This window comes from Anomaloglossus baeobatrachus, chromosome 3 (genome assembly GCF_048569485.1).
Source record: "Anomaloglossus baeobatrachus isolate aAnoBae1 chromosome 3, aAnoBae1.hap1, whole genome shotgun sequence".
NCBI lineage: Eukaryota > Metazoa > Chordata > Amphibia > Anura > Aromobatidae > Anomaloglossus > Anomaloglossus baeobatrachus.
In genome coordinates this window covers 99,441,030-99,454,814 of record NC_134355.1, presented here as the reverse complement: position 1 = coordinate 99,454,814, position 13,785 = coordinate 99,441,030, and the positions used below count along the sequence as shown (strand labels likewise).

Sequence of the window (13,785 nt, the reverse complement as noted above, 5' to 3'; positions counted from 1 at the left end):
AATTGTACCGGTTCCCGCCCGGGAACGGTTCAGAGGTTTCTACTCAAATCTCTTCCTAGTCCCCAAAAAGGACGGTTCCTTCCGGCCCATCCTGGATCTCAAGCTTCTCAACAAGCATGTTCAGGTGCGGCACTTTCGCATGGAATCTCTGCGATCAGTCATTGCCTCAATGACCCAAGGAGATTTTCTAGCATCCATCGACATCAGAGATGCCTATTTGCATGTGCCAATTGCAGTTTCGCACCAGCGTTGGCTACGTTTTGCAATCGGAGAGGAACATTTCCAATTCGTGGCTCTCCCCTTCGGGTTAGCCACGGCCCCTCGAGTATTCACCAAGGTCATAGCAGCAGTGGATGCGGTTCTGCACCTCCAGGGGTTGGCAGTGATTCCTTACCTGGACGACCTTCTAGTCAAGGCTTCATCCAGTGCAGACTGTCAGCGGAGTGTCTCGCTCACTCTCGCCACGCTTGTTCAATTCGTGTGGCTTGTCAATCTGCCCAAGTCCACTCTGACCCCGACCCAGAAACTTACGTACCTAGGGATGCAATTCGAGACTCTGCCGGCACTTGTGAAGCTGCCCTTAGTCAAACAGCAGTCCCTTCATCTGGCGGTGCACGCTCTGTTGAGGCCCCACCTTCATTCCATCAGGCACCTCATGCAGGTGCTGGGTCAGATGGTGGCGTCAATGGAAGCGGTTCCCTTTGCCCAGTTCCATCTGCGTCCCCTGCAGCTGTACATTCTCCGCTGTTGGGACAAGCGGACCTTTTCCTTGCACAGGCTAGTGGCTCTATCGCCACAGACCAGGAGCTCTCTTCAATGGTGGCTTCGGCCCCTCTCTCTATCCCAGGGACGCTCCTTTCTGATTCCGTCCTGGGTGATTCTCACCACGGATGCCAGTCTATCCGGCTGGGGAGCAGTGTTTCTCCACCACCGAGCACAGGGCACTTGGACTCCGTCAGAATCAGCCCTCTCAATCAATGTGCTGGAAATCAGAGCTGTGCTCCTAGCTCTCGTAGCCTTTCACCACCTGTTGGCGGGCAAGCACATCCGAGTCCAGTCAGACAACGCGACAGCAGTTGCCTACATCAATCACCAGGGCGGGACTCGCAGCCACCTAGCAATGTTGGAGGTTCAACTTATCCTTCAGTGGACGGAGGACTCCAAGTCCACCATATCTGCAGTCCACATCCCAGGTGTAGAAAACTGGGAGGCAGATTATCTCAGCCGTCAAACCGTGGACAGCGGCGAGTGGGCCCTGCATCCGGCAGTGTTCCGGTCAATCTGCCGCAAGTGGGGCACGCCGGATGTGAATCTCATGTCATCCCGGCACAACAACAAGGTCCCGGTTTACGTGGCTCGCTCCCACGATCCTCAGGCCTTGGCAGCGGACGCGCTGGTTCAGGATTGGTCCCAGTTCCATCTGGCCTACGTGTTTCCCTCTCTAGCTCTCTTGCCCAGAGTCCTGCGCAAGATCAGAATGGAGGGCCGTCGGGTCATAATCATTGCTCCGGACTGGCCCAGGCGAGCTTGGTACCCCTGCTCCGTCTGTCCGTAGAGGTGCCGTGGCATCTCCCGGACCGCCCAGACCTTCTCTCACAAGGTCCGTTTTTCCGCCAGAATTCTGCGGCTCTCAGATTGACGGCGTGCCTCTTGAGTCCTGGATCCTGATGGCTTCAGGCATTCCTTCCGAGGTCATCTCCACTATGACTCAGGCTCGGAAGTCTTCCTCGGCCAGGATTTACCACAGGACTTGGAGAATTTTCCTGTCCTGGTGTCGCTCTTCCGGCCATGCTCCTTGGCCTTTTTCCTTGCCGACCATCCTGTCCTTTCTACAGTCCGGTCTGCAGCTAGGACTATCCCTCAATTCCCTCAAGGGACAGGTCTCGGCTCTGTCAGTGTTGTTCCAGCGGTGTATCGCCCGACTGGCCCAGGTGCGCACCTTCATGCAGGGCGCATCTCACATCATTCCTCCTTATCGGCGGCCTTTGGATCCCTGGGACCTTAATCTGGTCCTCACGGCCTTACAGAAACCCCCCTTTGAGCCTCTTAGGGACGTTTCTTTGTTTCGACTTTCACAGAAAGTCTTTCTGGTGGCCATAACTTCTCTCAGGAGAGTCTCTGATTTGGCTGCGCTCTCTTCGGAGTCACCCTTTTTGGTTTTTCACCAAGACAAGGTGGTTCTCCGTCCGACTCCGGACTTTCTCCCTAAGGTGGTGTCTCCTTTCCACCTTAACCAGGACATTTCATTGCCTTCCCTTTGTCCGGCTCCTGTTCATCGCTTTGAGAAAGCGTTGCATACGTTAGATTTAGTGCGGGCGCTCCGGATCTATGTGTCACGCACCGCTGCTCTTAGATGGTGCACCTCTCTTTTTGTGCTGACCACAGGTCAGCGCAAGGGTCTCTCGGCTTCTAAACCGACCCTAGCTCGTTGGATTAGGTCGGCCATATCCGATGCCTACCAATGTACTCAGGTGCCTCCCCCGCCGGGGATTAAGGCGCACTCGACCAGAGCTGTCTGTGCCTCTTGGGCTTTCAGGCACCAGGCTACGGCACAGCAGGTCTGTCAGGCTGTCACTTGGTCTAGTCTGCACACCTATTCGAAGCACTACCAAGTGCATGCTCATGCTTCGGCAGATGCGAGCTTGGGCAGACGCATCCTTCAGGCGGCTGTCGCCCATTTGTGAAGTTAGGTTTTGCCTACTTCACAGTTTCTGTTTATTTCCCACCCATGGACTGCTTTGAGACGTCCCATGGTCTGGGTCTCCCATAAGGAACGATTAAGAAAAAGAGAATTTTGTTTACTTACCGTAAATTCTTTTTCTTATAGTTCCGACATGGGAGACCCAGCACCCTCCCTGTTGCCTGTTGGCAGTTCTTGTTCCGTGTGTTTTCACCGGCTGTTGTTGTAGACAGAGGTTCCGGTTGTTCCGGGTTTTACTCTCTCTACTTGTGGGTGGATGTTCTCCTTCAGCTTTTGCACTAAACTGGCTAGATTTGGTCATCCAGGGGGTGTATATGCTCGGAGGGAGGAGCTACACTTTTTAGTGTAGTACTTTGTGTGTCCTCCGGAGGCAGAAGCTATACACCCATGGTCTGGGTCTCCCATGTCGGAACTATAAGAAAAAGAATTTACGGTAAGTAAACAAAATTCTCTTTATTTTTAATCTGGTAAGCACCTATTGCGCTCTCTTCTCCCTAGTTAATGTTTATAAAAAGAAGTTTGAAATCTTGTAGTTTTCACTTTGGCCACTGAGCTTCATCATAGTAGATAGAGATGTAGAGATCACTTTTCTGTAGAGATCACTTTTCAGTCGCCATCTCGTTATTACAGACAGGTGTTATCAGGGTATTCCTATGTGTAGATGGCACAGGATTCACTATTTACAATGGATGATGGACAGATCTCTCCTCATTGCCCTCCCTGCACAATAACCTCTGCACAGGTCACAGAGCATGCCCATAACACTCTCCGCTCTGCTCTCCCGTAGAAGTCACTGAACATCTCTAGACTGTTGTTGTTGTCTATGGTCCATGTGGCTGCTGTAAATCTCTAATTCCTTTACATAACTGCAGCTGCAGCCAGATGGCCCGATCAGAAAATCAAACCAGATTAGAATAAAAGAATATCAGTATTTGATTTTCTTTAGTAAAAGAATTAAAAAAAAAAAAATGTAGTTGATGCTATTCAGAAAGTCCTAAGCTTCTTTCTGATTCCGAGCGTTTCTCCGGAGCTTCACAGCCACAGTGTTAGAAAAGTAACGTTCCATCCCCATTCCACATATCGGGTTCCTGCTGACCCCTGGCATTTACTTGCAGGATGAGCAGAGCGCGGTGTCGATGCTGAAGAAGCACCAGATTCTGGAGCAGGCGGTGGAGGATTATGCAGAGACTGTGCACCAGCTCTCCAAGACGAGCCGGGCATTGGTGGCAGATGGGCATCCGGAAAGGTCAGTAGGCCGTCTTGTATATATCTTCTGCAGGATCCTGATCACTTCTTAGAACTGTTCTTCCATTGTGGAGTTAATGCTTTTCTTTCACTTTGATCTACATAGTAGTGTCCTCTTAAATGACTTCCCACCTGTTCTGACCTCCATACAGTGAGAGGATCAGCATGCGTCAGTCGCAAGTGGATAAACTTTATGCAGGTCTGAAAGATTTGTCTGAAGAGAGGAGGGGAAAACTGGATGAACGGCACAGGCTGTTCCAGCTCAACCGAGAGGTGGATGATCTGGAGCAATGGATTGCAGAGCGAGAAGTCGTGGCCGGGTCCCATGAGCTGGGTCAGGACTACGAACATGTTACAGTAAGTGATCGCTGTAGATTATTTAATCCTGTTGATAAGGTTAAATATTGGAGCTGATAACAGGTGATCTGTGTAAGTGTCCGAACCTCACCCATCTGATATTGATGACCTATCCTATGGACCCCCATACACATCAGACAAATGCTGATCGTACCCGGTGGGATATGCCAACAATCCAATGTGTTTGGGTTCCCCTGACTGTGCCCTGACTAAAGATTCAGGGGAGATGAGGCTTTGGTTGTTAAGCCGGGAACGTAAATGTGCAAAATGCATGTTCCTGGCCAGAACCTGACTAGTGGGCGCAGCCTCATGCAGTACAAATGTATGGCGTGGGCACATCCGACTAGTAGGCACAGTTGTCTAGTGGGTGTGGCCTTGTGCAATACATTTGTATTGAATGAGGCCGTGCCGACTAGGGTTCTGTCCGAGAACATGCATATTGCACAATTACGTGCCCAACTCAGAAATCGGCAAATCATCACAGCGCAAAATTCATAAGTCTGCAGGCACATAGAGCAACACAGAGTGACTGTAGACTTATCATTTTTGAAAAGACAACTACTTTAAGATTTGATCATCAATATCTAAGAAGTGGACAACCCCTTTAAGAAAAGTGAGGCATTGATACTGGTATTATATTAGAAAATTGCATATCTTGGTAGCAGTATGTTTCTACTGTGTGTATTTGTGTGTATGTATATGTATATGTATATATATATATATATATATATATATATATATATATATATATATATATATATATATATATATATATATATATATATATATATATATATATATGTATGTATATATATATATATATATATATATATATATATATATATATATGTATGTATATATGTGTGTGTATGTGTGTGCGCGCGTGTGTGTGTGAGTATATATATGCATGTATGTATATATATGTATGTATGTGTATATATATATATATATATATATATATATATGTATATGTGTATATATATATGTATGTGTGTATGTATATGTGCATGTATGTGCATGTGTGTGTGTGTGTATATGTATATATATATATATATATATATATATATATATATATATATATATATATATATATATATATATATATATATATATATATATATATATATATATATATATATACATATACACACACACACACATGCACATACATGCACATATACATACACACATACATATATATATACACATATACATATATATATATATATATATATATATATATATACACATACATACATATATATACATACATATATATATATATATATATATATATATATATATATATATGTATATGTGTATATATATATGTATGTGTGTATGTATATGTGCATGTATGTGCATGTGTGTGTGTGTGTATATGTATATATATATATATATATATATATATATATATATATATATATATATATATATATATATATATATATATATATATATATATATATATATATATATATATATATATATATATATATATATATATATATATATATATATATTAGAAGGTGGCCCGATTCTAACGCATCGGGTAGTCTAGAAATGTGTATGTTTGTTAGCAGATTGAATAATCTATATATATATAGTTGCCCTCCACCAGCATCAGCCTCTCTCCTTCCAGCCTCCCCCAGCATCAGCCTCCCTCTCCCAGCCTTCCCCAGGATCAGCCTCTCTCCTCCCAGCCTCCGTCCTCCCAGCCTTCCTCAGCATCAGCTTTCCCCTCCCAGCCTCCCTCAGCATCAGCCTTCCCCAGCATCAGCCTCTCTCCTCCCAGCCTCAGCCTCTCTCCTTCCAGCCTCTCCCAGCATCAGCCTCTCTCCTTCCAGCCTCCCTCAGCATCAGCCTCCGTTTCCCAGCCTTCCCCAGGATCAGCCTCTCTCCTCCCAGCCTCCTTCCTCCCAGCCTCCTTTAGCATCAGCCTTCCCCTCCCAGTCTCCCCCAGCATCAGCCTCCCCCTCCCAGCCTTCCCCAAGATCAGCCTCTCTGCTCCCAGCCTCCTCCAGCACGCCGTGCTCCTCTGCCGACACTCACACACCCGATCGCATCCACTCACACACACCCGATCGCATCCACTCACACACACCCGATCGCATCCACTCACACACACCCGATCGCATCCACTCACACACACCCGATCGCATCCACTCACACACACCCGATCGCATCCACTCACACACACAGACACTGACGATATCGCACATACGCGCTCATACTCACAACATCCGGAGATACCACATGCTTCTGGCCATGTGATCCTCCGGCAGGTCCTGAAAGCTCACAGCACAGTATCGCGGCCGAGAAGCAAGCGATATCCCAGGATGTTGTGAGTGTGGTGAGTGAGTGTGGTGAGTGAGTGTGGTGAGTGAGTGTGGTGAGTGAGTACTCACCTGTGGCTCCGTGTCAGTTGGGGGAATGCGTGCGGGGTGCGGGGCCAGAGCGAGCGTGCATTGCGTGAGGGGGGCGGGGCCTGCAGAGAGCCGGGGCGAGAGGCCAATCCGTGGGGGGGGCGGGGCCATGGCGAACCCAGCGGCCAATCAGCTTTGTGTCACCGTAAGGACATGTCACCGTGACACAATGTCACCGTGACACAATTTTGGAGCATGACAGACAGACAGACAGAATAAGGCAATTATATATATAGATTTTATATATATATATATATATATATATATATATATATATATATATATATATATATATATATATATATATATATATATATATATATATATATATATATATATATATATATATATATAAAAAGCTGAGTAGAGGATACCGGGCACTGCTAATCCTTGTATGGCTAATAAAGCTGTGCTTCCATGCTGGTAGAGACCTGGGTGCGTGTCCCAAAGCGAAGGCGATACAGAATCCACAAAGTAGAGATGAATAGGTCGCACTCCAAAAGTCAGGATAAAGGAAGTCTGTTTATTCCACGATCACATCAGGGGTACAGGTAGTGAGGGAGGATGAGGGTGTGCCACGCCGGACGACGGCGGCCGTTTCGCAAGTGAACTTGCTTCTACGGGTCCAGTGCATGCAAAGGTGCTGCATCCGCCCTTAAATAACAGGTGATACGGGTGCAGCGTCATTGCGTGAATAATGTGCAATTTAAAAACACATACCAGCTGTAAATGTATCGGGTAAACATAGAGACTTATTGTACATTAATATCAAAAATAGATTATATACAGTCATTACATACATGGGTATAATCAGAGTAGAAAAATGATCAAATACAATGCTTATTATAGTCTATCAAAAGACATCACAAAAAGGAAAAACCTATATTGTATCTAGAAAGGGACCAGCCTTATAAGAACACTGACAAGTCATTTTTGTCATTCAGGCCAAGGGGACCGAGGGCATTCAAGTCCATAATTAGTCTCGATTCTTTTCTAAGTAAAGAACGATGTGTATCACCTCCTGTGGGACAGGGATTAATTTTCATTACACCCGCAAATTTCAAAAGACGTGGATTTCCACCATGACAGTCTTGCATATGGGTAATTAAACGTGGTGAACCTATCCCAGAGGCTATGGACTTGAAATGCTCCCTAAATCTGACATATAGAGGCCGAATTGTTTTGCCTATATAATATCTTTGACAAGGGCAAAAGATAACATATACAAGATAGTTAGACTTACAGGTAATAAGATCTTTTATTTTAAATAGCTCAGTACCGATTTTTAAAATATCTCCTGCGCAATGATATTCGCAGAAGGGGCAGCCGCCGCACCTGTAATTTCCTTTAGTTTTATTGCGGTCTAACCACGTACCCAATTTGGGAGTAGTAATGCGGTTATCAACAAGGATGTCTCCTATATTCTTGCATCTCCTATATGAAATCAAGGGGCCCTCGTTTGCCATCTCACTAAGATCTTTATCTTTATTAATTAAATGCCAATGTTTTTTGATGCTCGATTTTATTGCATCATACATAGAATTAAATTTGAAATTAAAAACGCATCTTTCTTTTTCGCTCCTAATTGGGAGACCCAGACAATTGGGTGTATAGCTACTGCCTCCGGAGGCCGCACAAAGTACTACACTTAAAAGTGTAAGGCCCCTCCCCTTCTGGCTATACACCCTCCCGTAGGAGTACGGATTCCTCAGTTTTAGCTTTGTGCGAAGGAGGTCACACACGCACGCATAGCTCCATTGTTTTTAGTCAGCAGCAGCTGCTGACTATGTCAGATGGAAGAAAAGAGGGCCCATACAGGGCCCCCAGCATGCTCCCTTCTCACCCCACTGTATGTCGGAGGTGTTTGTAAGGTTGAGGTACCCATTGCGGGTACGGAGGCTGGAGCCCACATGCTGATTCCTTCCCCATCCCTTTTTACAGGGCTCTGGGTGAAGTGGGATTTACTGGTCTCCAGGCACTGAGACCGTGCTCCATCTACAGCCCCTGGAGAAGATGCTGGATTGGAGCGGAGTACATCAGGGACATGGCCCTGCTTCCTCAAGGTACTCTGTGTCCCCGTGCAGGCGCTCACACCGCAGCATGCTGGGTGTTGTAGTGCGCCAGGGACATCAGCGCTGCGGCGCTTGTGCCATGGCCTCATTTCAGCTTCGCTGAAGCGGGCACACTTTTGGGGAACGGTCGCGCCGGCCGCTGGGACTGCGGCGCGGCTGGCACTTGTGGTGCGCCGGGGACTTCAGCGCGGGCCGCGCTTTTACGGCGGCCGCGCTGATAACTCGAGTCCCCGGCTTTTGCGGCCTGGTTCCGTTCGTTCCCGCCCCCAGACCTGCCAGTCAGGAGAGGGGCGGGACGCTGGTCAGTGCATCAGCGCCGAGGGCTGGAGTCGTTTTTACATACTCCAGCCCTCACAATAGGCACAGAGGGGACACTGTTTCCCGCACTTTTGTTTGGGAACTCCCACGGGCCGCCCCTCTCCACAGACGCCGGCAGCCATTCCTGCTGACACGCTGAGCTGCAGAGGGGAGCCGGGGAGACCCAGACAAGGAATTCTGCGCCTCTTACCCGCTATTCAGCGGGCGGTAAGCAGCCCTCCGGGCTCACCCCCTCTTGTGCCAGTAGTAATCTTAGTATTTTGTTCCTGCAAATACTTTGTACTGCATAGCGCTGGTCGCCTTTTGGCTATAGACTCTCTCACATTGCAGAGAGCCAACAGCATGTCGTCCACAAAACGCAAGGGTCAGACATTATATGCTTCCTGTACCGCATGTGGGACTTTTCTACCGGCAGGCTCCAATGACCCCCATTGTGTGCAGTGCTCGGCCCCTGTGGCACTTGCACAGCCGGGACCTCCGCTGGACGTGACCCAGGGTGTACCACCTGTGAATGCTGTCCAAGTGACAGGAACTGAGTTTACAGCTTTTGCTGACAGAATGTCTCTCACTATGTCACAAATTCTTGACACATTGCGGGCTAGGCCTGTACTTCAGGCCACGGACACTGTGCAATCATTGCCCCCTGGTCCCCCTCAGCTGAATTACTTCCAAGCTCCGGGACGGGCACATACACCTCAGGGTGAAGACTCTGACTCGGACGATGGTCCCAGGCAACCTAAGCGGGCTCGCTATGAGAGGCCTTCACATTCATCTCAATGGTCAGGATCCCAGCGAGATGAATCTATGGGTGATGAGGCGGACGTAACTGATCAGGATTCTGATCCTGGGACCGCTCTCAATCTAGATACACCAGATGGTGATGCCATAGTTAATGATCTTATAGCATCCATCAATAAGATGTTAAATATTTCTCCACCAGCTCCTCTGGTAGAGGAGTCAGCTTCGCAGCACGAGAGAATCCATTTCAGATATCCCAAGCGTACATTAAGCACTTTTCTGGACCACGCTGACTTTAGAGACGCAATCCAGAAACCCCACGCTTATCCGGAAAGGCGTTTTTCTAAACGGCTTAAAGATACACGCTATCCTTTTCCCCCTGAGGTGGTCAAGGGTTGGACTCAGTGTCCAAAAGTGGATCCTCCAATTTCCAGGCTTGCAGCTAGATCCTTGGTTGCAGTTGAAGATGGAGCGGCACTTAAAGATGCCACTGACAGGCAGATGGAGCTCTGGCTGAAATCCATCTATGAAGCTATTGGAGCGTCGTTAGCGCCATCTTTTGCTGCCGTATGGGCACTCCAAGCTATCTCAGCCGGGCTTGTGCAAGTCGACTCAGTCACACGTGCATTTGCCCCGCAGGTAGCACCATTGACCTCGCAAATGGCGGCATTCGCGTCGTACGCGATTAATGCTGTTCTTGACGCTACAAGCCGTACGGCAGTGGCGTCAGCCAACTCCGTTGTTTTGCGTAGGGCCCTGTGGTTGAGACATTGGAAGGCAGATTCTCATTCCAAGAAGTGCTTAACCAATTTGCCTTTTTCTCGTGACCGATTGTTTGGAGAGCGTTTGGATGAAATCATCAAACACTCCAAGGGTAAGGACTCATCCTTACCGCAACACAGACAAAACAAACCCCAACAGAGGAGGGGTCAGTCTGGTTATCGGTCCTTTCGAGGACCGGGCAGGTCCCAATTTTCCTCGTCAAAAAAGACTCAAAAAGATCAGAGACGCTCAGATTCTTGGAGGTCTCAGTCACGCCCAAAAAAGACAGCCGGAGGAACCGTTGCCAAGACGGCGTCCTCATGACTTGCAGTCTCCGATTCCCACACCCTCGGTCGGTGGGAGGCTTTCCCACTTTGGCGACATTTGGCTGTCACGCGTCAAAGACCGTTGGGTGAGGGATATTCTGTCTCACGGGTACAGGATAGAGTTCAGTTCTCGTCCGCCAACTCGTTTCTTCAGAACTTCTCCACCACCAGACCGAGCCGATGCTCTGTTGCAGGCGGTGGCCGCTCTAAAGGCGGAAGGAGTGGTGACCTCCGTCCCTCTTCAGGAACAAGGTCACGGTTTTTACTCCAATCTGTTTGTGGTCCCAAAAAAGGACGGATCGTATCGACCCGTCCTGGATCTAAAGTTGCTCAACAGACACGTAAAAGTCAGGAGGTTCCGGATGGAATCCCTACGCTCCGTCATAGCCTCAATGTCTCAAGGAGATTTTCTAGCATCAATAGACATCAAAGATGCGTATCTCCACGTGCCGATTGCGCCAGAGCATCAGCGTTTCCTACGCTTCGTCATACACGACGAACACCTGCAGTTCGTAGCGTTACCTTTCGGTCTGGCAACAGCCCCCCGGGTCTTCACCAAGGTCATGGCAGCAGTAGTAGCTGTCCTGCACTCGCAAGGTCACTCGGTCATCCCGTATCTAGACGACCTGCTTATAAAGGCACCCTCTCAAGAGGCATGCCAACACAGTCTGAAAGTGGCACTAGACACTCTCCAGAGTTTCGGGTGGATTATCAACTTTCCAAAGTCTCATCTAACCCCGACCCAATCACTGACTTATCTTGGCATGGAGTTTCATACTCTCTCAGCGATAGTGAAGCTTCCACTGGACAAGCAGTGTTCGCTGCGGACAGGAGTGCAATCTCTCCTTCAGAGCCAGTCACACTCACTGAGGCGCCTCATGCATTTCCTAGGAAAGATGGTAGCAGCAATGGAGGCGGTCCCGTTCGCGCAGTTTCATCTGCGCCCTCTACAATGGGACATTCTACGCCAATGGGATGGGAAGTCGACGTCCCTCGACAGGACTGTCTCCCTCTCTCAGACTGCCAAGGACTCTCTGCGTTGGTGGCTTCTCCCCACCTCATTGTCACAGGGAAAGTCGTTCCTACCCCCATCCTGGGCAGTGGTCACGACGGATGCGAGCCTATCAGGGTGGGGAGCGGTGTTTCTCCACCACAGGGCTCAGGGGACGTGGACTCAGGAAGAGTCCACCCTGCAGATCAATGTTCTGGAAATCAGAGCAGTCTATCTTGCTCTGCGAGCCTTCCAACAATGGCTGGAAGGCAAGCAGATTCGGATTCAGTCGGACAATTCCACGGCGGTGGCGTACATCAACCACCAAGGGGGAACACGCAGTCGCCAAGCCTTTCAAGAAGTCCGGCGGATTTTGACGTGGGTGGAAAGCAAAGCGTCCACCATATCCGCAGTTCACATCCCAGGCGTGGAAAACTGGGAAGCAGACTTTCTCAGTCGCCAGGGCATGGACGCAGGGGAATGGTCCCTTCACCCGGACGTGTTTCAGCAGATCTGTTGCCGCTGGGGGACGCCGGACGTCGATCTGATGGCGTCACGGCACAACAACAAGGTCCCAGTTTTCATGGCACGGTCTCACGATCACCGAGCGCTGGCGGCAGACGCCTTGGTTCAGGATTGGTCGCAATTCCGACTACCCTATGTGTTCCCACCTCTAGCATTGTTGCCCAGAGTTCTCCGGAAAATCAGGTCCGACTGCCATCGAGCCATTCTCGTCGCTCCAGACTGGCCAAGAAGGTCGTGGTACCCGGATCTGTGGCATCTCACGGTAGGCCAACCATGGGCACTACCAGACCGTCCAGATTTGCTGTCTCAAGGGCCGTTTTTCCATCTGAATTCTGCGGCCCTGAACCTGACTGTGTGGCCATTGAGTCCTGGATCCTAGCGGCCTCAGGTTTATCTCATGAAGTAGTTGCCACAATGAGACAGGCTAGAAAACCATCCTCAGCTAAGATCTATCACAGGACGTGGAAGATATTCTTAGCTTGGTGCTCGGCTCAGAGGGTTTCTCCCTGGCCATTTGCATTGCCAATTTTTCTTTCCTTCCTGCAGTCTGGGTTGGAAAAAGGTTTGTCGCTTAGCTCTCTTAAGGGTCAAGTCTCCGCACTATCCGTATTCTTTCAGAAGCGCTTGGCACGGCTTTCTAAAGTACGCACGTTTCTCCAAGGAGTTTGTCATATCGTTCCTCCTTACAGACGGCCATTGGAACCCTGGGATCTAAACAAGGTTCTCATTGCTCTCCAGAAGCCGCCTTTCGAGCCTTTGAAAGAGGTTTCCCTTTCTCGGCTTTCACAAAAAGTGGTTTTTCTTGTGGCGGTCACGTCTCTTCGTAGAGTGTCCGAGCTAGCGGCGTTATCTTGCAAATCTCCCTTCCTGGTGTTTCACCAAGACAAGGTAGTACTGCGTCCAATTCCAGAGTTTTCTCCCAAGGTGGTTTCTTCCTTTCATCTCAATCAGGATATCACTTTGCCATCTTTGTGTCCGCATCCAGTTCACCAATTTGAAAAAGGTTTACATCTGTTGGACCTGGTGAGAGCACTCAGGATTTACATTTCTCGCACGGCGCCTATGCGCCGTTCTGATGCGCTCTTTGTCCTAGTCGCTGGTCAGCATAAGGGATCGCAAGCTTCCAAATCCACCCTGGCGCGGTGGATCAAGGAACCAATTCTTCACACATACCGTTCTGCTGGGCTTCCGATTCCATCTGGACTGAAGGCCCATTCTACCAGAGCCGTGGGTGCGTCCTGGGCATTGCGGAATCAGGCTACGGCTCAGCAGGTGTGCCAGGCGGCTACCTGGTCGAGTCTGCACACGTTTACCAAACACGATC

The 13,785-nt window shown here is 48.9% G+C and overlaps 1 protein-coding gene across 2 annotated transcripts in view; it reads left to right on the top strand.

Moving 5' to 3' along the window:
- SPTBN1 (spectrin beta, non-erythrocytic 1) overlaps positions 1-13,785 on the top strand; it is a 298,238-nt gene that overhangs the window by 247,934 nt on the left and 36,519 nt on the right. For both annotated transcript variants that reach the window (XM_075339341.1, XM_075339342.1), the window contains 2 exons: positions 3,817-3,947; positions 4,099-4,303. In XM_075339341.1, coding sequence (XP_075195456.1) covers positions 3,817-3,947; positions 4,099-4,303 — 336 coding nt within the window. The remainder of the gene's footprint in view (positions 1-3,816; positions 3,948-4,098; positions 4,304-13,785) is intronic.